Source organism: Mobula birostris, chromosome 10, assembly GCF_030028105.1.
Source record: "Mobula birostris isolate sMobBir1 chromosome 10, sMobBir1.hap1, whole genome shotgun sequence".
NCBI lineage: Eukaryota > Metazoa > Chordata > Chondrichthyes > Myliobatiformes > Myliobatidae > Mobula > Mobula birostris.
Window position 1 is genome coordinate 22,798,083 of NC_092379.1, and position 23,814 is coordinate 22,821,896.

The following is a 23,814-nucleotide window of genomic DNA, read 5'->3' on the forward strand; positions in this document are numbered from 1 at the left end:
TTATCATTTCCCATCAATCACTGATCTCTCTGGAACTGAGGGCTTGCTGCCTCATTCCTGATGGTGATTCAGCTCCAGCCGTGTTGCTGCAGGTCTGGAGTCGCAAACCAGCCAGACCAGACGAGACTTCTCTCTGGAAGTTACCACAGAAAATAACACTACAAATACCTCCGTAGTCTTCTTTTTACTCCAAAAAGCATTGATGAATTGAATTTAAACTCCCATCCACCAGGTTGGGATTTGAACCCATTTTGCCAGTTCATCAGTCCCTAACTTATAGATACACTCTGACCATGGCTGCTCATTTCAAGAGAGACAGAGGCTTCAGTGTTTGTCAGCAAGAATGCTAAAACCACAGGCACCAGCAGAAGTAGTGCAGTGTATGAGTGAGCAGAGTTGAAAGAATACAATGTTGTCTGAAGTTTGTGTGGGTGGTGAAGGCTGCAGAGATGAGGAGAGGCACAGCCACAGTGAGACTGGAATGTCGGGATGTGAAGTTATTAAACTGAGTGAATCCCAGGCTCAGCCCAGATGGAGAAAGGGATTGTCACTGATTCACAGTGTTCACTGTTACTAATCAATGACACCGAGTCTCCAAGCAAAGAATATACTGAGCTGTGTCTCTGCTGAGAAATCTGCATGCTTCTCTGTCTCACAGAGCTCCGTCTCACAGTGAACCGATTGGTATAGTTATTAGAAAGGGATTCTAAACCTCGTTAGCACATCCTTTGTTCTGAATTTCTTTTCTCAATCAAACGTATAGGAATATGAGGCACGTGACTCAGCCCTGGGTGTTCCTGTTATTCTGTTTGCATTAAATGCAGCTGTCAAGTACTGATGATCTGCCTGGACCTAACACAACCAATGGAAATATCTCCAGTAAGATTCTGAGCATTTCCATTTCTAACCCACAGAATTGTCTCTCTTTATTCAAAATCCCGACATTGAAGAGATGTGGATCGACAAGTCTGCTACCGTGAAGTGCACAGTTATCTGTACAGATCCCAAAGATATCCACATCTCTTGGCACGTGGGCGGGAAGGAGAAAACTAAAGGAATTCACACCCATCAAGCGGAGATGGACGGGTCCCGATACAGAGTGCTCAGCGAACTCCAGATCAGTGTGGAGGAGTGGTTCAGTGGGGTGGAGTACGAGTGCTCTGCTCAGGAATCTCCTTCATCTTCCCGAGTGTCAGCACGGACCAATAGTACCAAAGGTGGGCAAGAGACCAGTGATTAAATGGCCAGCATTAGTTACCTGAGTCAAAATGTTTGACATTTCCTTTGTTTTCTTTTCTATTCCAGTCAAGATAAGAAGTCCCAAGGTCAGACTGCTGCCTCCACCTCAGGAAGAGACCAAGAATTCGAAAACAGCCACACTGGAGTGTGTCGTGTCTGGATTCTACCCGGACCAAATAAATGTCACCTGGGAGAAAGGCAGCACCGTGATCACCTCCAACACCAGCGCGACACCGACCACTCTGGAGCAGGGGTGGACTTTCAGTGCCAGACACTTCCTGACCGTGAGTTTACAGGAGTGGAAGACAGAATCAGTCTTCAGCTGTACAGTGACTCATCCCCCCTCCAACACCCGTATCAAGAAGCAAGTGAAGAACGTCCAAGGTAGGGTCCTGGGATGCATCCCATTATTGAAATTGTTCACATTAGGCTATGAATTCAAGGTAAACACCTAATCATGGTGCAGCCCAGGTTTAGTTAAGTGCGTGAACTGATAAAGTTCAAAGTACAAAGTACACTTATTATCAAAGTATGTGCACCATATACAACTGTGAGATTCTCTTCTTCCAGGCAGTCACAAAACAAAGAAACACAATAGAATTCAGAGTCAAACATCCAATGTGTGAAAAAAGATTGTGCAAACAATAAAAAAATTCAAACAAACAATCCACAGAAACTGAACCGCAGAGCCCCCTGAAGTAAATCCACAGCCACGTTGCCAGTTCAGCACTGCAACCGGTCCAGGAGACCGATGGCTGCAGGCCACGGCCGTGGAGCCAGGCTCAGTGCTGAGCTGAGTGCCGATGGCTGCAGGCCGCAGCCGCAGAGTCAGTTCAGTGCTGAGGCGAGTGAAGCCTCATCGAGAAGTGAGCTGAATACCGGTTTGTCCATTGACTCAGCCTCAATGCCTTCATCTTTTTAATCTCTCTTGGCACTTAAATCGGCCAATCAACGGTTTGTTTTCCACTCTCAACCAACATAATCCACACTTTCACCATAGAAATAAGAGTATCCCAGAAAATACTTTCATAACTGGAGGAGAATCCAGACCATTTCACTCGACAGACTCTCTGCAACTCGCTGATACTCGTCTTCAAAATGCTCCTTCCCTCTACCTTTGAACCTAATCCCGGCCTCCGATCAGTGCCTCAGATGTGACTGAATTTCCAGCAGAGCAGCTCTCCCTCTGCTCCTGTGTGGGAATAGTCAGCCTGGACAATGTGTAGAAGCCTCAGGAGGGCGGCCTGAACACACTACATTCTGACAAAGCAGCAGCAAATGTTAGTTACACCTGATAGACAAAAAGAGTGCATTTTAATATTTGTAACAAAAACTAAATATTTCTCAGAAATTTTGAAATATTAAGTGTATTTTCTGGAAGATTTTCATGTGAAATTTTGCTCTGTTTCTTGTTCCACCGACACATTCTGAAATACAGGGGATTTTCTGTATTTGTTTTAATAAGTCTCTGGTAACAGTTTAAGTAACCATGAAACTGCAAAAGACAATCTGCGGGCCAATCTTGTTCATTTACGTTTGCTCAGGGTATTACCCTGTCTGCTCAAAAGGGGAGATTCCTTTCTTCACCAATGTAGATTGGTCTCATCTCATCTTGATGGGACTGGCAAATCATTGACCAGGAATGAACAGGAAATGTTGGTCGTCAGAGACAAACTCATCCATTTGGGAATTTTGAAATAATAATTGTGACGTTTCTCCCAGTTGACTGCTCAGATACCCCCCTCTCAGTAACTTTAAGCAAACCTCCCTTCGAAGAGATCTGGACAAAGAGGACAGCGACCATTCTGTGTGAGGTGGTTCACAGTGATTTACAGGGATTCAGTGTAACCTGGCAAGTGGACGGAAGGAAGAGGGAAGATGGGGTGAGGACTCTGGGTCCAGACGGCAACGGAGGTGAAGAGGTGATCACCAGCAGTCTGACAGTCCCTGCTGCAGAGTGGAACAGTGGGGCTGAGTACTCGTGTGTGATAGAGGACAAGAGTTTGCCAACACCGGTGAAGAAATCCATCAGGAAGGACACAGGTACGTGTGGACAGAATTCAGTGTGAGTCTGATCTTAGAAATTGGACAGATTAATCACCATCCAGCACTGCTCAACCATTCAATCTGGTCTCAGCTGATCATCCAAATTCAATCCCTGTTCCTGTTTTCTCCAGATATCCTTTGACACTTTCACCCGAAGAAGTATATTCAACCCATTCTTGAATATGTTAGATGATAATTCTTCAAGTGCTTTCTGTGGGAGAGAGTTCCACAGGTTCTCACTCCTTCTCACACGTACACAGCTTAGACTGCCACCCCTGCTCCAGGGGAGATGGAACAAACAGCACAGGATGATGCAAGTCCAGGGGCTGAGTTCCACTTTCTGTCGAGTTGCTGTGTTCAGCGACTCCCATTGATTAAACTGAATAGACTAACCTCACTGGAAGCTGTAAAATGCAGCAGGTCCAAGATTTCCACTCCACAAATCCCAACGATGAGCAGAAAGGGAAAAGCCTTCAGTTTCAGATCAAGTGAAGCCCCTCAGATTTAGAAATTGTTCATGTTGGTGAAGACCAGAATGTGTCGGGTAAGTAGGGAATTATTGGAAGATTCATTCTAACTGAGATTCTCTCTGTTCCAGGTGGTGTTCTGACTCGTCCTCATGTCTACCTCCTCCTCCCTTCATCAGATGAGGTAGACACCGATCAGACTGTGACCTTGACGTGTCTGATCACCAAGTTCTCTCCTGCAGACATCTATGTGGCCTGGATGGCCAATGACACCCTTCTGAATACAGGGTTTGTGAACCAGCCAGTGACCAAGGACCCCAGAAATGGCTGGAACACAATGACCAGTCAGCTGAAGGTTTCTCCTGAGGAGTGGAATAGCGGCACCACTTTCTCCTGTGTGGTGGGTCATGAGTCGCTCCCAACCAACCTGTTCCGAAGCATCAATAAATCTCACAGCAAACCCACCCTGGTCAATGTCTCACTCGTTCTGACTGATAGTTTTAAATCTTGTGTGTAATACTGTGTGATTCAATCCATGAAACCCCAGTTTTGTTAGTTTTATGACTATTAATTATCACAGAGGATTATTTAGCTGATTAAAACATGATTAAAATCTGGACCTTTTAACATAATTAAGAATGAAATTAAGATCAAGAACCAAATTAAACTACAAACATCATTCACCACAAATCTCTGAGTTTGTGTGTACATTCTTAGACCTTCTTCTGCCACATTTGAATGGATTTCAACCCTGTGTGGGACTGCACAATGTATTAAATCCTTGTACGTGTCAATGTACCGATCCAAGTTCAATAAATATGACATGAAAATGTATTCATTGTGATTTTTGGTGATGAGAAAAAAGGAACTTTCAACATGAGGCGTGGCACGTGACACACAGTCAGGGAGAAATAGTAATCTTTGTTTCTCTAGTGTCTGAACCCTTCCTGCATCGGGTCTCCCACTGATCAGCTGTCAACTGATGGTCAGAGAGATTAGAATGTACGGCAATCTGACAAAGAGTTGAGAGTTGAAACCAGTGACCAAACGTCATATCGGTGTCAAAGATGTTGGATCACTGTTTGAGGGCTCCTTGTCCCCACTAACATTTCTGCTCCTCATCTGGTGTCTGTGTGTCACTAACTAAATGAAACATATCATTGTTGGGAACTGTTCTGTTGCAATGGCACAGTTAAACATCTGTCTGTCAGGGCAGACGGTTTGCATCTGGACTGAAGGGGGACTAATATCCCAGTGAGAAGGTTTGCTTGTGCTGCATGGTGGGGGTGGCAGGGGATGCCGGTTAAACTAGAGTTGCAGGGGGTGAGAACCAGAGTGTCAGAACAGATTGTGGAGACGTTGTGGAGGCAGATGTTGTTGAGACATTAGACAAAGTCAGGAATCAAGATGTTGAGCATGGTGTGAGTAATGTTCTGAGCTGCGTATATCTCAAAGCAAGTATTACTGTAGGAAAGGCAGATGAACTCAGGGCAGAGATCAATACATGGAATTATGATATGGTGACCATTAGTGAGACTTGGTTGCAGGAGAAGCAGGACTGGTAGCTCAATATTCTGGGGTTCCATTTTTTAGATGCACAGAATGGGAGGGATTAAAGTGCAAATGTGACGGCAGTGTTCAGTCAGGAGAGACTGGAGAACTCCTCTTCTGAGACTTTACAGGTGGAAATGGGGACTAAGAAAAGTATGGCTCTGTTAATGGGGCTATATTATAGATCGCCCTGCAGGACCTAGAGGCACAAATTGTCGGGACATCACAGGCTATTGCAAGAAACACAAGGTTGCGATAGGAGGTGATTTCAACTTTCCACAAATTGACTTGGACACCCAGACTACAAAAGGGATGGAGTCTGTCAAATGTATTCAAGAAAGTTTCCTTAATCAGTAGATAGAAATCCCAACAGAGTGTGTGCAATACTTGATATCTTATTCAGGAATGAGACAGGGCAGGTGACAGAAGATTGTGTACGGAAACACTTTGCATCAACTGATCATAATGCCATTAGTTTCAAAATAAATTTGGAAAAAAATAGATCTCGTTCCCAGGTTCAGAATCTAAATTGGAGAAAGGCCAGTTCTGATGATATCAGAAAGGATCTGGTAAGCGTGAATTGGGAGAGGCTGTTTTCTGGCAAAGGTGTACTTGGTAAGTGAGAAGCCTTCAAAAGTGAAATTTTGAGAGCACGTTGCTTGTATGTGCCTGTCAGAAGAAAAGGCAAGGATGATATTTGATATTGAGGCCCTGGTTAAGAAGTACAAGGAAGTGCACAGCAGGTATAGGCAGGTAGGGACAAATGAGGTACTTATGGAGTGTAAGAAATATGAAGAAAACACCTAAGAAAGAAATAAGAACGGCTAAAAGAATGAACGAATGTAAACAACAGGAATTCTACAGATGCTGTAAATTTAAGCAACACAGATCAAAGTTGCTGGTGAACGCAGCAGGCCAGGCAGCATCTCTAGGAAGGGGTGCAGTCGACGTTTCAGGCCGAGACCCTTTGTCAGGACTAACTGAAGGAAGAGTGATGCTGGACAGCAAGTGTTGTGGACAGCAAGAAAGACTATCAGAGCTTGTAGTGGGATCTGGGCCAGTTGGTAAAATAGTCTGAAAAATGGCTGATGGAATTTAATGCAGACAAGTGCAAGGTGTTGCACTTAGGTAGGACCAGCTGAGGTAGGTCTTACACAGTGAACGATGGGACACTGAGGAGTGCAGTAGAACAAAGAGATGTGGGAACACAGGTTCATAATTAATTGAAAATGGAGGCACAGGTAGATAGGATCATAATGAAATCTTTTGGCATACTGGCCTTCATAAATCAAAGTACTGAGTACAGGAGATGGGGTGTTATGTTAAAGTTGTATAAGACATTCTTGAGGCCTAATTTGAATTGAATTGAATTGAATTGACTTTATTACCTACATCCTTCATATACATGAGGAGGAAAAATCTTTACCTGTTCAGCTTTGGTCACATCTGCAGGAAAGGTGTAAATAAGCTTGAAAGAGTACAGGGAAGGTTTAAGAGGATGCAGCCAGGACTGAGAAACTGAGTTATAAGGAAAGATTACACAGGTTAGGACTTTATTCCTTGCAACGTAGAAGGTTGAGGGGAGATTTGATGGCGGTATAGAAAATTATCAGGGGTATAGATAGGGTAAATGCAAGCAGGCTTTTTCCACTGAGGTTGGCTGGAACTACAACTAGAGATCATGGGTTAAGAGTGAAAGGTGAAATGTTTAAGGGAAACCTGAGGGGAAATTTCTTCACTCAGAGTTTTGTGAGAGTGTGGAATGAACTGCCAGAGCAAGTGGTGCTTGCAAGCTCAATTTCAATGTTTAAGACAAGTTTGGATGGTTACATGGATGGGAGGGGTATGAAGGGCAATGGTCTGGGTGCAAGTCAATGGGACTTGGCAGCTCAAATGGCTCGGCACAGACCAGATGGGCCAAAGGGCCTGTTTCTGTGCTGTACTTTTCTGTGACTCTGTGACTGTCAGACAATGACCAAGACCAGACAGTTTGTGTCTGCATTGCTTGCAGTTGACAAGAATCCAGATTTCTGGACAAACATATCAGATGTAAAAGGGGCACGAGAGGGTAGATGTTGGGAGAATTTCACCTGTCATACAGCAACGAACAAGGGGACAGAGTTACAAAGTAAGGAGCAGGACATTTGAAACTGTGGTGCAGAGATTTCTTCCCTCAGATGGAATGAATTCCCAGAAATCTCAGCCCAGAAGATGGAATCTGGTGGTCTGCACTTCCTCCTGTTTTCTTCTTGTGAGTTCAGTGGAGACAGAGACAGAGAGGATTAGAAGAAGAGACAAAGGATGAGACCAGAACTATGCAAATAAAGAAATAGGTGTGTTGGACCCAGGATTGATCTTCAAAGATTTTGACACCCAGGAACTTGAAACTGCTCAACCTTTCCACTGCTGATCCCTCAATGAAGACTGATGTGTGTTCCTATGACTTCCCCTTCCTGAAGTCTGCAATCAATTGCTTCGTCTTACCGACGTTGAAAGTAAGGTTGTTGTTGAAACGCCATGAACCCAACTGATCTATCCTGCTCTTGTATGCCTCCTCATCACCCTGAAACTCAGCCCACAATAGCTCAACAGTAAATTTATAAATGCCACTTGAGTTCTACCTAGTCGCACCGTTGTGGGTGCAGAGAGAGTAGAGCAGTGGGTTAAGCACACATCCTTGACGTGCTCCAGTGTTGATTGTCAGTGAGGAGGAGATGCTCATTCAGATCCACACTGACTGTGGTCTCCCAGTGAGGATGTCAATGATCCAGTTGTGGAGGGTGGTCTGGAGGCCCAGCTTTTGGAGTTTGTTGATTTGAACTGAGGTTATGATTGTGTTGAACACTGAGCTGTAATCAGTAAACAACATCCGGACGTTCAGCAGGTATTGTTATTGTCCAGGTGATCCAAGGCCGAGTGGAGAGCCAGTTAGATTCCATCTGCTGTAGACCTATTGTGGCAACAGGCAAATTGCAGTGGGTCCAGGTCCTTGCTTAAGCAGGAGTTGATTCTGGCCGTGACCACCCTCTCAAAGCATTTCCTCACAGTAGATGTGGGTGCAACTGAGCGATAGTCATTGAGACAGCTCACCCTGCTCTTCTTGGGCACTGGTATGATTCTCACTCTTTTGAAACAGATGGGAACCTCTGACTGCAGCAGTGAGATATTGAAGATGTTCCTGAACACTCCCACCAGTTGGTTGCACAGGTTTTCAATTCCGTACCAGGCACAGCATCAGGGCCTGATTCAGTGTGAGGATTCACCCTCTTGAAAGCTGCTCTGACGTTGGCATCCGAGACAGAGATGACAGGGTCACCAGACACTGCAAGGATTCACCCACATGTAGTTTCATTCTCCATTTCAAAGTGTGCTTAAATGGCGTTGAGCTCATCTGGGAATGAAGCATCACTGCCATTCATGTTGTTTGGTTTCACCTTGTAGGAAGTAATGGCCTGAAAAGTCTGCCAGAGCTGAAGGGATCTGATTCCTTCTCTAAGTTCAATTGGAATTGTTCAAAGGTTCATTATTATCAAAGCCTGTATCCACATACAACTTGAAATTTGTGTTCTCCAGATAGCCACAAAAAGACAGGCATCGGCGATGAAACTGTCGCTCACTTAATGGATGCTTTAAATGGCGAAATGGAGTCAATCGTCGGCTCACACGCTGTCTTGAAGTTTCATTGCATCAAAGCCATCTGAGTACATACTCGGAATCTTTTTGGAGATAGCAAAGCACTGGATCACTGAAACAATATCCAATCTAAATCACAGTCTCGAAATCTAACAGTCTGAGAAACATATTTAAGGAGAAAAACAGACGCAAAGGACCAGAAAAGGATATTTTTGTGAGCTATCTGGAAGACGTTGACTGAGGGAGCATTGCACTCTGGCACCATCTTAACCAGTAGCCTACCGCAGTTCGTATCTGGGCTTCTTGTCCTATGTTGAGTCACCAGCCTAGACTGCCATAAATCGAGGCCTCAGCAGAGTACAAATCTCCAGGTCCATCCACAGCTTTTGGTTTGGGATATCCGGGATGTTCTCGAAGGGACACACTCATCCACACAGGTCTTGATGAAATCAGTGACAACTGTGGCATATTCATCAGATTGGAAGAAAGGTCTCTGAATATTGTCTAGTTCACCAGCTCAAACTCCTGTAAGCGCACTTGTGACTTCCTTGACCATATCTTCTTGGTCCTTACTACCAGCACTGTGGTCTTTAGTCTCTGCCTATATGCTGGGAGTTGAAGTACAGCCAGGTGATTGGCCTCACCAAAGTGTGGCCATGTGCTGGCACGGTAACCGTTGTTGATGGTGGTATCACAGTGGTCAAGTGTTGGCTCCTCTGGTTCCACAGGAGATATGTTAGTGGTCATTGTTCAGAGAGATCTTCAAGATGTCGTGGTTCAAATCCAGGTGTGCTATTTCGTGTCTACTGATCACAGTGCTCAGCTCTTCCAGTGACTGTCCGATGCTGGCCTGAGGTGGCTGCCCCCACACCATGCCTGGATCTGCTGTAGACTAATGGACTGAAATTGTTTGCAATCATTCATCAACAACTTCATTATCACTGTGTCATGTGACAGGGGACTGAACCCAGCAGGATTTAATCGTGAGCAGTGCCCTGCAATGATCTTTGTCGGCCCTGCAACTATTCACTGATATTACTAATGATGTGGATGATGGGACACAAAGCCATGTCTATGGAACAAAGTGAGATCATTGACTGGGGCAGGCAAGTGACAGAGATGAAAAGAGAGATTTTTCATGAGGGATTCGAAAGTCAGTATCAGAATTTTCAATCTGGAGGAATCCCAGGATCAGTCTGAACAGATATGAGGCAGCTCATTGATTCAGGTCAATGTCACAAATGGATCTACAGACTCTCACCTGCACTGAGACAAGAAGATTGCAGGAAATGCTGTCTTTGATCAGAAACTGCATTTCTCATTGCAATTCACAGCTCCAATAGCACATTTTATTGGCATTCTAGCAGCTAAATGTCATGTAGCTGGGCAAATGTCCCACAGTTCAAGCTGTGACCCAACTGGGTCCCGATGAAATAAGCTCCTTGATGTTTGATTTTGTTTTCTCAGTCAGAGGTTGTAAGCAGAGATGAGCAACCCACTCTGTAAACAAACCTGATTTCATTCCGTTGTACAATTCTGCACAGGATAAGTCTGAGCTGAAGTTGTCAAGCCAGCTGACGGCAGATATTGTCCAGTTTGTAAATTTTCTATTTCTAATCTACAGAGTTGTCTGTCTTTATCCAAAATCCCTCCATTGAAGAGATGTGGATCAACCAGACCGCTACTCTGGTGTGTATGATTGTGGGTGCTGATCTGAGCCAGGTCCAAATCCACTGGAAGGTGAATGAGAGGGAGAAAATCAAAGCAAATGTCACCAAAAAACTGAGAGAGGAAGGAACCCAAGACACAGTGATCAGCCAACTCCAGGCCAGTGTGGAGGAGTGGACCAGTGGGGTGGAGTACACTTGCTCTGCCCAACAACCTTCTGCAACCTCACCAGTATCAGCACGGACAAAAAGTACCAAAGGTGGGCAAGAGGTCAGCGATTAAAATGGACAACGTTGGTTACCTCAGTAAAAATGTTTGACATTTCCATTGTTTGCCCATCAGTTCCACTGGAGACAAAAGGTCCCAAAGTCAGACTGCTGCCACCGCCAGAGGGAGAGACCAAGATTGGGAACACGGTCACCCTCGAGTGTGTTGCTTCTGGATTCTACCCGGACCAAATAAACGTCACCTGGGAGAAAGGGGACTCTCTGATCTCTTCCAACACCAGTGTGAGACCAACTGCTCTGGAACAGGCAGGGACTTTCATTGCCAGCTACGTCCTGACTGTGAGCACAGAGGAGTGGAAGGAAGGCTCAGTTTTCAGATGCACAGTGTCTCATCCCCCCTCCAAGACCAGTGTCAGGCAGGATGTGAAAAACATTCAAGGTATGATTCTGAGATTCACTCCACTGTTGACATCCTCTGCCACAGTCACAACCCAGGGACAAGCAAGGTCAATAGGTAACGGCAAGTCTGGCATTGTTGTAGTTGTGTGAGTGGATTAATAATGCAGAGGCAGAGAGTGGGAAAGAATCAGAGTTCATCCAATGCTTTCAAAACTTAACTCTCTTCTAAACTACCAACACAAGGTCTGTCTGTCCATCAGTAAATACCCATCTGGGCCCCTCTGTCGCATCTCAGACAGATGTGCAAGAGTGTAGCATCCACTCAGTACTAGTACCAGGATCACTGACCTACAGTCTGTTCCCAAGCCTCAGGACAATGGCGTGAACACACAACCAGAGGTGACTGTGAAAGATTGTAGCTTTAGATTACAAACTATTTCACTGATGTTCTTTGGTGAAGGACCCTGGCCTTCCTACCCTGTTTACCCATATCCATCAGTCCCACATCAAACTCTTCATTGCTCTCTGACGGACCTGCTGGAGCAGAGTAAGGAATGCTGGCCTTGTCAGTGAGGGAATGATGAAATAATGACTGCAGGGTCAATGTTTCCACACCAACGTCTCAGAGACATGAAGCAAGTCTATCTGTCAGCAGAACTGGAGGAACTGAGTTCCACTGGAGCAGGCATTGTGGAATGTAACTGGACATCAGACAGTTGTTGAGTTCCAGTAAACCAGAGAGATGCACAGTACTCAGCCAGGCACAGAACTAGTGCTGAAGCAATGGTACAGAGTACACTTGTGATGCTATCTCAGTGTTATCCCTTTCTCTGTTCACAAGTGTTCTCTAACCCACTGAACACTTTCCACAATTTATCTTTCATTTCCAAAAGTAAAAACTTCTACATTTTAGATGTGGAGAGATCACTAGTGGTGTAAACATTGGCCTCGATGGTGTAAGAACAGAATATTCCAGGAAAACATCATGCAAATGAAAAAGTCCATTCCCAATATGAACCCTCTGAAGTTACCCTTCCCCACCAGATGAGACGGAAAGAAGTTGGGTCACTGGGTTCTCTGCAGCAGAGATTCCCATGGACAGAGTGGCCAACAACTCCAGTTGTCAACCTTCAACTGATGGTTGATCCTCCAACAGTGTGGTTTACGTCTCTGAAACAAGGAAGGTTACCTGCAAGTCCTTTCTCATTGGCTCAAAATGGAAATATATATTCCATGACTAAGTACATCAAAATAAATTACCAACATTTCTGAGATCCTGCGGATTTTGTTAAAACTTCCTTGTGTCAGGTCTGATCCTGTTGGGAACTTGTGTAGACTACTTGACAGGTTAAAAGTCAGCCTGTGTTTGTGTAATCAAAGTTCAATAACGAAGGTATGGAAAGCATTCGGCTGCCAGTGTTCCGTGCCGGTATGTTTTGGGATAAAATTGTGTGACTTAAACCTGAGGGGCTGGAAGTGTTGCCTGGTTGGTTCTGTCCTTCATTGTACAGACAGACAGACAGACATTCAAGTAGATTTTGGTAAATGTGTACTATCGTTTCCACTGTGCAAATGATAGAAAATTTTGGATTGGTCCACAATTTCAAAGTTTAATAGACAGGGAAAGGTATTTTATCAACTGTGTGAAGACAATTGGTGAACTCATTCAGAAAGTGGAGAGTTACAGAAAGAAGGGACAATATGTAGACAGTGATGTCCTCTGACCTGCAGCAATGTGTTCAGTGATGACACTATTCACTAGATTTATTCATGGTTTAGATATTGGGTAGAAACACAGATGACTAATTTTTGCCACTCACACAAGGCTGGCAGACCTGTCAGCATCTGGAAAGCTTTAACTACAGAGATAATAATCGATGAAATGAATAGGCAGGAACCAACTCCAGGTCTTTGGACAAACTGTCTTGGAGGGACTGCTGAACATACATGCACACCCCAGAGCAAATTACAAGTTGGGATGATGGTTAATGAACATTAAGTGAAGACCTGGTCAATATTTTTAGCAGAGCGAACATAGTTGATTCAGAGAAACTAGTTCATTTAGTTCTGTCCAGGGGCTCACAGGTTACAAATGACATGCTGTGAAGAAACAAGTCATCAAGTTTACTCAACTTTATTGCCATGTTGATCTTCAAGAAACAACGACAAGAAACTAACCTTCTCACTTTCTCTATTCTTTCAGAAACCTGCACAGACTTGACAGGAGAGGAGGGGAAGGAAGAACAGGGACACGTGGACGGAGATGACAATGTGCTTACAGTTGTTGCCTTTGTCATTCTGTTCATCATCAGTTTCCTCTACAGCACCTTAGTCACCGTTGTCAAGGTAACTAATTGACTAACAGAGACATCCCATGAAACACAAACTTTCACCTTCCTTATCTCACATTGCATTCTCTGACACTGCAATCCCAACGACAGCACAATCAACAGACAACGCAGTCTGAGGCCTTCACAACCCCTGGGACTTTACACCTTTCCTCTTTACTCCGAGCCTCTGGGCCTTGATAAGCAGAAGTTATGACCTGTACAAAAGGGATAGGTTACACCTGAATCCACAGGGGACAAATATCCTTGCAGACAGGTTTGCTGGAGCTGTTCAGAAGAGATTAAACAAATCTGGCAGGGGGATGGGAAATGATGTGATAGGGATGAGGATCAAATCGTTATGTTTACAAACAGGAGCAGTGTGTAGTGAGACTGCTACTGAGAAGAAGCTGATGACCAGGTAAAATTACAGTTAACAGGATGAGTTGCAGTGTAAAAGAGGACGCAAATTTAAAATGTGATGAATACAGGACTGAAGGTGTTATATTTGAATGCACGCAGGGTATGGAATAAACTCGATGAACTTGAAGCCCAGCTACATATTGACTTTCTGGGCATCACCGAATTGTGGCTGAAAGATTATAGCTGTGAGCTTAATTTCAAAGGATACACATTGTATCGAAAGGACAGGGAGGTAGGCAGAAGGCGTGGTGTGGCTGTGTTGGTAAAAAATTAAATTAAATCATTAGAAAGAGGTGACACAGGATCGGAAGGCGTAGAATCGTTCTGGGTAGAGCTCAGAATCTGGAAGAGTGAAAGACCCTGATGGGAGTTATATACAGACCTGCAAACAGTATAGCAAAGATGTGGTCTACAAATTACAACCGCGGACAGAAAGTGCATGTCAAAAGTGCAATGTTGAGATAGTCATCGTGAATTTCAATATGCACGTTGATTGAACTGGAGTGGAACCAATATCCTGGCTTTGCTGATGCTACTTGGGAGAGTTTTAGCTCGTCTTGCAGGGGCTGAGAGCCAGAGCCCCAGGTCAGTAGGGGAAGGACCTGACCAGAAGTTAGATGTCAGGAAAGGTATTGAAAGGCTACTTCCTTCAGAACCCGAGGGTACATTCCATCAGGTCCAGGAGATTTATCCAACCTCAGACCATTCAGCTTCCTGAGCACCTTCTCAGTCGTAATTTTCACTGCACCTACTTGTCCAATATACTGCATATGTCTTTTCTTTCTCCTGCTGTAATTTTTAATCCACATCCTGGCTGCTGTTTAGAGGCCTGCATACAACTGCCATTGGGTTCCTTTTACCCTTGCCATTCCTTAACTCAACCCGTAGAGACTCTACACCTTCCGATTCTATGTCACCCCTTTCTAATGACTTAATATTATTTCTTATGAACAGGGCCGCACCACCCCTTCTGCCTACTAACCTATCTTTCCGATACACCATATATCCTTGGACGTTCAGCTCCCAATGGCAGCCATCCTTTAGCCAAGATGAAATTAGAGCATGGATCAGTTTGTGGAACTACAATCTTATAGACATTTCAGAAACCTGGTCAAGAGAGGGGCAGGAATGGGTGATTAATGTACCAGGTTCTTTAAGGAGGGTGCAATCACACTAATGGGATTGTACTACAGACCCCTTAAAAGCCACCAGGACATTGAGGAATGGATATGTAATTAGGTTCACCAAAAGTATAAAAATAATATTTTTGTTGTCGTCATGGAGGGTTTCAACTTCCCTAATATCAACTGGGACTATCTTAGTGTATGTGCGTCCAGGAAGGTTTCTTAAATCAGTATGTGCACAGTCCAATGAAAGGAGGGGGCCATTCTGTTACAGGTGTTGGGGAATGAGCCTGGCCAGGTGACTGACCTTTCAGTGGGTGAACAGTAAGGGAACAAGGGCATTCAGCAGGAACTAAGAAGAGTTAATTGGAAACACCTTTTCTCTGGCAAGTCCACATCAGACATGTGGAGTGTGTTTAAAGAGCAATTGCGCAGAATGCAGGAAAGGTATGTTCCTGTCAGAAGGAAGGATGGGCATGGAAAGATAAGGGAACCCTGCATGTCCAGAGAAGTGATGAATTTAGTCAAGAAAAAAAGATAAAGTTTGTAAGGCTTCAGAAGGTTGAATCAAACAAAGCACATGAGGGGTATAAAGAAGCCAGAAAGGAACTAAAAGGAATTAGGGAATTAGGAAAGCCAGGAGAGGCCATGAAAAGTCCTTGATAAGTTGGATTAAGGAGAATCCCAAGGCGTTTTATACATACATCAAGACCAAGAGGATAACTCAGGAGATGGTGGGACAACTCAATGATAAAGGGGGGAACATTTGCTTGGATGCAGAGAATGTGAGTGAGGAACTTAATAAGTTCTTTGCTTCAGTATTTACAAAGGGAAAAGATGTGGAGGACCAGAAGAACAGTGCTGAGTGTGTAAATAAATTAGGGAATTTAGAGGTAAAGGCAGAGGAAGTGTTGGGCCTCCAAAAAAGGATTAAGATGGATAAGTCCTCAGGACTAATGTTACATAGAAACTTAGAAAACTTACAGCACAATACAGGCCCTGTGGCCCACAATGCTGTGCCGAACATGTTCTTACTTTAGAAATTACGTAGGTTACCCAGAGCCCTCTATTTTTCTAAGATCCATGGACCTATCCAGCAGCCTCTTAAAAGACCTTATTCTATCCGCCTTCACCTCCATCGTCGGCAGCCTATTCCACACACTCACCACTCTCTGTGTAAAAACTTACCCCTGACATCTCCTCTGACCTTAAAACTGTGCCCTCTCTTGTTAACCATTTCAGTTCTGGGGAAAAGCCTCTGACTATCCACACAATTAATGTCTCTCATCATCTTGTACACCTCTATCAGGTCACCTCTCATCCTTCGTCACTCCAAGCAGAAAAGGCTAAATTTGCTCAACCTATTCTCGTAAGGCGTGCTCCCCAATCCAGGCAACATCCTTGTAAATTACCTCTGCACCCTTTCTATATTTTCCACATCCTTCCTCTAGTGAGGTGACCAGAACTGAGCACAGTACTCTGTGGGGTCTGAGCACGGTCCTATACAGCTGCAACATTATCTCTCAGCTCTTGAACTCAATCCCACAGATGATGAAGGCCAGCGTACCATATGCCTTCTTAACCACACTGTCAACCTGTGTCGCAGCTTTGAGTGTCCTGTGGACATGGAGCCCAAGATTCCTCTGATCCTCCACACTGCCAAGAGTCTTACTATTAATACTATATTCTGCCATGATACTTGACCTACCAAAATAAACCAGCTCACACTTACCGGGGTTTAACTCCAACTGCCACTTCTCAGCCCAGTTTTACATCCTATTGATGTCCTGCTGTAAACTCTGACAGCCCTCCACACTATCCACAACACCCCCAACCTTTGTGTCATCAGCAAATTTACTAACCCATCCCTCATCCAAGTCATTTATAAAAATCACGAAGAGATGAGGTCCCAGATGAGGCACACCACCGGTCACCAACCTCCATACAGAATATGACCTGTCTAAACAACCCTCTGCCTTCTGTGGGCAAGCCAGTTCTAGATCCACAAAGCAAGGTCCCCTTGGATACCATGCCACCTTACTTTCTCAGTAAGCCTTGCGTGGGGTACTTTATCAAATGCCTCGCTGAAATCCATAGAGTCTAATGTTGTACCTCTACTTAAGAAGGGAACAAGGCAAAATCCTGTGAACTATAGACTGGTGAGTCTCACGTAAATTGAAGGGAAATTGCTAAGGAAAAATCTTGGAGAAAGATTATCTGAGTATTTGGAAACCCAAGGCCTAAGAAGGGAGAGCTAGCACGACTTTCTGTGGCACAAGTTGTGCCTTACCAACTTAATTGGGTTTTTTGACAAGGTGCCAAGCCAGATTGATGAAGGCAAGGCAGTGGATACTGTCCACATGGATTTTAGCAAGGCATTTGACGAAGTCCCCCATGGGAGGCTAATCCAGAAGATTAAGATGCATGGGATACGTGGTAAATTATAAAAATAAAAGAGAGGAAGTATAACATAGCAAGGATGAGTGGGAAGCCATAGCATTGGGAGACTTTTAAGGAGCAACAGAAGATAACTAAAAAGGCAATATGGGGGGAAAAGATGAGATACGAAGGTAAGCTAGCCAAAAATATAAAGGAGGATAGTCATAGCTTCTTTAGGTATGTGAAGAGGGAAAAAATAGTTAAGACCAAAGTTGAGCCCTTGAAGGCAGAAATGGGGAAATTATTATGAGGAACAAGGAAATGGCAGACGAGCTGAACAGGTGGTTTGGATCTGTCTTCACTAGGGAAGTTACGAACAATCTCCCAGATGTAATAGTGGCCAGAGGACCTAGGGTAACAGAGGAACCGAGGGAAATTCATATCAGGCACAAAATGGTGTTGAGTAAACTGATCGGACTGAAGGTTGATAAATCCCCAGGGCCTGATGGTCTGCATCCCAGGGTACTTAAGGAGGTGGCTCTCGAAATCGTGGATGCATTGGTAATTATTTTCCAATGTTCTATAGATTCAGGATCAGTTCTTACAAATTGGAGGGTAGCTAATGTTATCCCACCTTTTAAAGAAGGAGAGAGAGAGAAAACAAGCAATTGTAGACCAGTTAGTCTGACATCAGTGGTGGGGAAGATACTGGAATCAATTATAAAAGATGTAATAGTGACATATTTGGATAGCAGTGGCAGGATAGGTCCAAGTCAGCATAGATTTATGAAGAGGAAATCATGCTTGAGAACGTGACTATGAAAATGGATATGGGAAAGCCAGTGGATGTAGTGTACCTGGACTTTCAGAAAGCCTTTGATAAGGTCCCACATAGGAGGTTAGTGTGCAAAATTAGAGCAAATGGTATTGGGGATAGGGTACTGACATGGATAGAAAATTGGTTGGCAGACAGGAAACAAAGAGCAGAGATTAATAGGTCTTTTTCAGAATGTCAGGCAGTGACAAGTGGGGTACCGCAAGGCTCGGTGCTGGGACCGCAGCTATTTACAATATACATTAATGATTTAGATGAAGGGATTAAAAGTAACATTAGCAAATTTGCAGATGACACAAAGCTGGCTGGCAGTGTGAAATGTGAGGAGGGTGTTATGAGAATGCAGGGTGACTTGGACAGCTTGGGTGAGTGGGCAGATGCATGGCAGGTGCAGTTTAATGTGGATAAATGTGAGGTTATCCACTTTGGTGGCAAGAACAGGAAGGCAGATTACTATCTGAATGGTGTCAAGTTAGGAAAAGGGGAAGTCCTTGTTCATCAGTCACTGAAAGTAAGCGTGCAGGTACAGCAGGCAGTGAAGAAAGCTAATGGCATGCTGGCCTTCATAACAAGGGGAATTGAGTATAGGAGCAAGGAGGTCCTTCTGCAGTTGTACAGGGCCCTGCTGAGACCACACCTGGAGTACTGTGTGCAGTTTTCCTCTCCAAATTTGAGGAAGGACATTCTTGCTATTGAGGGAGTGCAGCGTAGGTTCACGAGGTTAATTCCTGGGTTGGCGGTACTGTCATATGTTGAAAGACTGGAGCGACTGGGGTTGTATACACTGGAATTTAGAAGGATGAGGGGGGGATCTGATTGAAACATGTAAGATTATTAAGGGATTGGACACGCTAGAGGCAGGAAGCATGTTCCCCATGTTGGGGGAGTCCAGAGCCAGAGGCCACAGTTTAAGAATAAGGGGTAGACAATTTAGAATGTTGAGGAAAAACTTCTTCACACAGAGAGCTGTGGTTCTGTGGAATGCTCTGCCTCAGAAGACGGTGGAGGCCAATTCTCTGGATTCTTTCAAAAAAGAGTTAGATAGAGCTCTTAAAGATAGTGGAGTGAAGGGATATGGGGAGAAGGCAGGAAAAGGGTACTGATTGTGGATGATCAGCCATGATCACAGTGAATGGTGATGCTGGCTCAAAGGGCTGAATGGCCTACTCCTGCACCTGTTGTCTGTTGTCTATTGTCTAATCATCTTTTTGGATTCAGAACTGGCTTACACATAAAAGAGAGTGGCTAGTGGTTGAAGGGACATGTTCAACCTGGAGGGCTGTGATTAGTGGAGTTCCACAGGTGTCTGTACTGGGACTATCGTTGTTTGTAATGTATATAAATGATCTGGATGAAAGTGTAGATAGGTTGGTTGGTAAATTTGTGCATGATTCCAAGGCTGGTGGAGTTGTGGATAGGGCAGAAGACACTGAGGGGAGCAGGCCAAAATTGATTGGAAGGGGACACTAGCAGGGATGATGGCAGGGCTGCAATGGCTGGTGATTCTGAGTGCAAATCAGAAGGCGCAAGATAGATGCATCCCAAAGAAGAAATATTCTAAAGGTGGGATGACGCCAGGCGGTAACTATGGAAAAGAGTAAACAAACAATGTCTTGGGCCAAGAGCCTTCATCAGACTGAAACATTGATGATTGACTCTTTTTCACAGATGCTGCCAGGTCTGCTGAGCTCCTTCAGCATTTTATGTGTGTTAGAAGCCATGGTATTCCAGGAAAGACACTGGCATGGATGGAACACTGGCTGATTGGCAGGAGGCAAAGAAAAGAGGGTCTTTTCTGGTTAGCTGCCAGTGAATAGTGTGCTCCACAAGGGTCTGTGTTGCAACTGCTTCTTTTCATGTCAATTGTCAATAATTTGGATAACGGAATTGATGGCTTTTATGTCCAAGTTTGCAGATGATACAAAGAGAGGTGGAGGGGAAGGCAGAGTTGAGGAAGCAGAGAGGCTACAGAAATACTAAGAAATATCAGAAGAATGGTCGAAGAAGTGGCAGATATGAGGAGGTGATAGACAGGGGCTACAGGGAGGAGATCACCCCAAGGTTGCAGGAGACAGGTGTCTGGGTGACTGTCAGGAGAAGGAGGGCAAATGTACAAGAAGTGCAGAGAACACCTGTGGCTGTTCCCCTCAATAATAAATCTATAACTTTATATACTATTGAAGGGGAGTCAGAGTGACTGGGTCTCTGGCACTGAGTCTGGTGATGTGGCTCAGAAGAGGAGAGAGGCGAAGAGGAATGCAGTGATGATAGGAGATTCCTCAGACAGAGGATCAGGATGAGGTTCTGTGGGTGCGATACTGACACACAGATGGTATGCTGCATCCCTGCTGTCAGGATCAGGGATATCACAGATTGTGTCCATGGCATTCTCAATGGCGAGCATGAACAGCCAGAAGTCTTTGTTATGAGACACTCCCAACTGCACCAGATTCCGGGAGTATGGATAGCTGGCACGGCCCCTTGAAGGGATCAGGACGGTCCTGCTAATTGATAATCATGTTTGTGTGCCAAGAATTGAGTATTGAAGGAACAACTGAACAGAAGTTCAGCGCTCAATCGTAAGCTGCTTTGTGCTATCATCTAGCATTAGTATTGTGCTCAGCTCTGATTTGATACCCTGGCTAGAACCTTGCTTCATTTATCCCGGCAATTAGGTCCAAACCATCCTTATCAAGGACTCTCACCTCAGTACGATTGAGCCAACATGGACCCAGTGCAATATCAAAGTCTTTCGTCCACTGTGGTGAGCCACAGTGAAAAGATTTCCAGACAAGGCCTGGAGATTAACGACTCCTGGTACCTGTTCATCAACTTTCTCAGGGAGGAAGCCAAGGTCACTCGGGAGAGCCAGTTGGTGCTTCTGTGGAGCCAGCAGGTCTCCCAACCCTGCAGAGATTCGACAGTGACTCGGGTTCTTACCGTGGCTTCCTCAGCCAATGCTCACTCGTGTTTGAACTACAGCTGTCCCAGTTCCTTTCAGAGCGAGGAAAGGTGGCCTTCATTTTCTCTCCAGGACTGGAAAAGTCTTGGCCTTGGCCACTGTGCATTGGGAACATCGGTCTGAGATCTGCTCGGATTCAGAGGAATTCATGGCTGCCATGAGGAAGGTGTTTAATCACCTCACTGGAGCCAGCTGAGACTCAGACCGGCTGATGAAGATTCGACAGGGGGGATGGTCCACGGCCGACAACGCAATCGAATTTTGGACCTTGTCCCAGAAGAGTGGTTGGAATGGAGAGGCCATGGCCATGCTCTACCACCACAGAAGAACTAAAGGATGCCTCGTCTTGGGAGAGCCAGCTGAGATCTTCGAGGCTTTGAGTGACCAGTCCGTCCGTCTCAACAATCGTCTGGCAGAGCGAAAGTGGGACCACTTCAGGAAATCAAAGTGAGCCAGTTTGAGCCCAGTCCCCATGCAACACAGTTCCACCCCACAACGTCGGACCATAACCAGCCCGTCGCTGCTCAAGATCCAGTCGAACTCATGCAGGTCGGTTGTGCTGGGCTCTCCACTGATGAAAGGTCCCGGTGTCAGAGTCGCTGCTTTTACTGTGGGGAAGTATGTCACTGGTGAGCCGAGCCGAGACGGCTGCAACTGTCGAGACTGCTAAGATCATCCAGTATCAGGAGGACTGTGACGGTTGCAGTCACTACTCCCAGTACAACTGACTCTGGGTTCATGCTGAAGGCAGAGTTCACCCGGGGTAAAAACTTAAGGCAGGTGAGAGCTGCCTGGACTCTGGGACAGTGGGTTATTTTCTGGATTTAAGAACCACCCATCGGTTCGACATACTGCTGTGAGAGTTGAGCCAACACATGCCCGCAACTGTCTTGGACGGTCGCCCACTAGGTTCCGGGCAGATCCAGCAACAGACTGTGGATTTGCAGATGAGGATAGGGGTCATGTGGAAGACACTAGCTTCCACATTATTGACTCTTCACTCATATCACTGATCCTCAGGTACCCTGGGCTGTCCCAGTATAACCCATCCGTGGACTGGAGAAAGGGCAGAATCATTGCTTGGTCCATTCATCATAAGAGGTTTTATTTGCACCATGGTATTCCGAGACGCAAACACTGCTGTGACCAAGAACTAATTAGAGGGCAGCCTTCAGTGTGAGGTAACCTGAGACCTCCTAGAGACCAAGTCCTGCCCTCAAGGACAAACAAGCCATTTCCAGTCAATAGGACTCTGTGAGTCCAAACACTATCTAGTCATGTCCTCTCGATCAGGACAGGACAAAGCAAATACCTGAACAGTCTGGGGAACTTGCAGCCAAGCTTATGGAATCCAGCCGCCAGTTCCAAAGGAAGGGATAAGACTCCTTTACGCTGACCCTTGAAGTCTTTTTCCAAGAGGGAAATAACCCTCAGTAATGCCTTATTGCTGTTGCCTGAGGATTCAGACGGGGATTTGAAGAGGAAGAAGTGTTCAAAAGGCAAGATGACACAATTATGGTATCAAGGGAACTCAAAGGCAACATAACAGCCAAAGAGAGGGCATATAATTGAGCTGGAATTGGTGGGAATTTGGAGGGTTGGTAAGCATTTAAAATCAACAGAAGGCAACTAAAAAAGTCAATAAGGAGAATCAGATGGAATGCTAAAGTAAGCTACTCAATAATATTAAAGAAACACCAAAAGTCGCTTCAGATACATAAAGTGTAGAAGAGAGGCAAGAGTGGAAATCAATGCTGGAAAGGTAGTAATAGGGGACAAGGAAATGCAGGAGGAACTGAATAAATATTTTGCATCACTCTTCGCTGAGGAAGACATGAGCAGTCTGATAGAACATCCGGGCATCGGGGTCATGACGTGTGTGAAGCTGCCATTACTACGGAGAAGATTTTTGAGAAATAGAAAGGTCTGAAGGTAGATAAATCACCTGGACCTGATGGTGTACACACGAGGGTTCAGAAGGAGGTAGCTTTGGAGATTGTAGAGGCATTTACTGTGATTTTTCAAGAATCCCTAGATTCTGGAATAGTTCCAGAATTCTGGGAAATTACAAATGCCATTCTGCTCTTCAAGAAGGGAGAGAGACAGAAGGAAGGAACGTATAGGCCAGTTAGTCTGACTTAAGTGGTTGAGAAGATGTTGGAATTGATTGTTAAGTTGTGGTTTTGGGGTACTTGAAGGCACATGGTAAGATAGGCAGAAGTCAGCATGGTTTTCTCAAAGGAAAATCTTTCATGACAAATATGTTGGAATTCATTGTAGAAATAAAAAGCAAGATAGACAAAGGAGAATCAGTTGATGTTGTGTGCTTGGATTTTCAGAAAGCCTTCAGCAAGCTGCCACACATGAGGCTGCTTAACAAGCTACGAGCCCATGGTACGACAGGAAAATTTCCAGGATGTTTAAAGCAGTGACTGATTGGTTGGAGGCAAAGAGTGGGAATAAAGGGAGACTTTTATGGTTGGCTGCAGGTGACTAGTGGTGTTCCACAGAGGTCTTTGTTCGGAATGATTCTT

The 23,814-nt window shown here is 44.9% G+C and overlaps 1 gene segment (V, D, J or C); it reads left to right on the forward strand.

The window, feature by feature from the left end:
* LOC140203548 (immunoglobulin heavy constant gamma 2-like) overlaps positions 1–23,814 on the forward strand; it is a gene marked incomplete at its 5' end in the record, with an annotated part of 46,557 nt that overhangs the window by 10,251 nt on the left and 12,492 nt on the right. Inside the window, 5 exon segments of the C gene segment in view lie at positions 915–1,217; positions 1,306–1,623; positions 10,561–10,863; positions 10,947–11,270; positions 13,434–13,576. Of these exon segments, the coding sequence occupies positions 915–1,217; positions 1,306–1,623; positions 10,561–10,863; positions 10,947–11,270; positions 13,434–13,576 (1,391 nt within the window).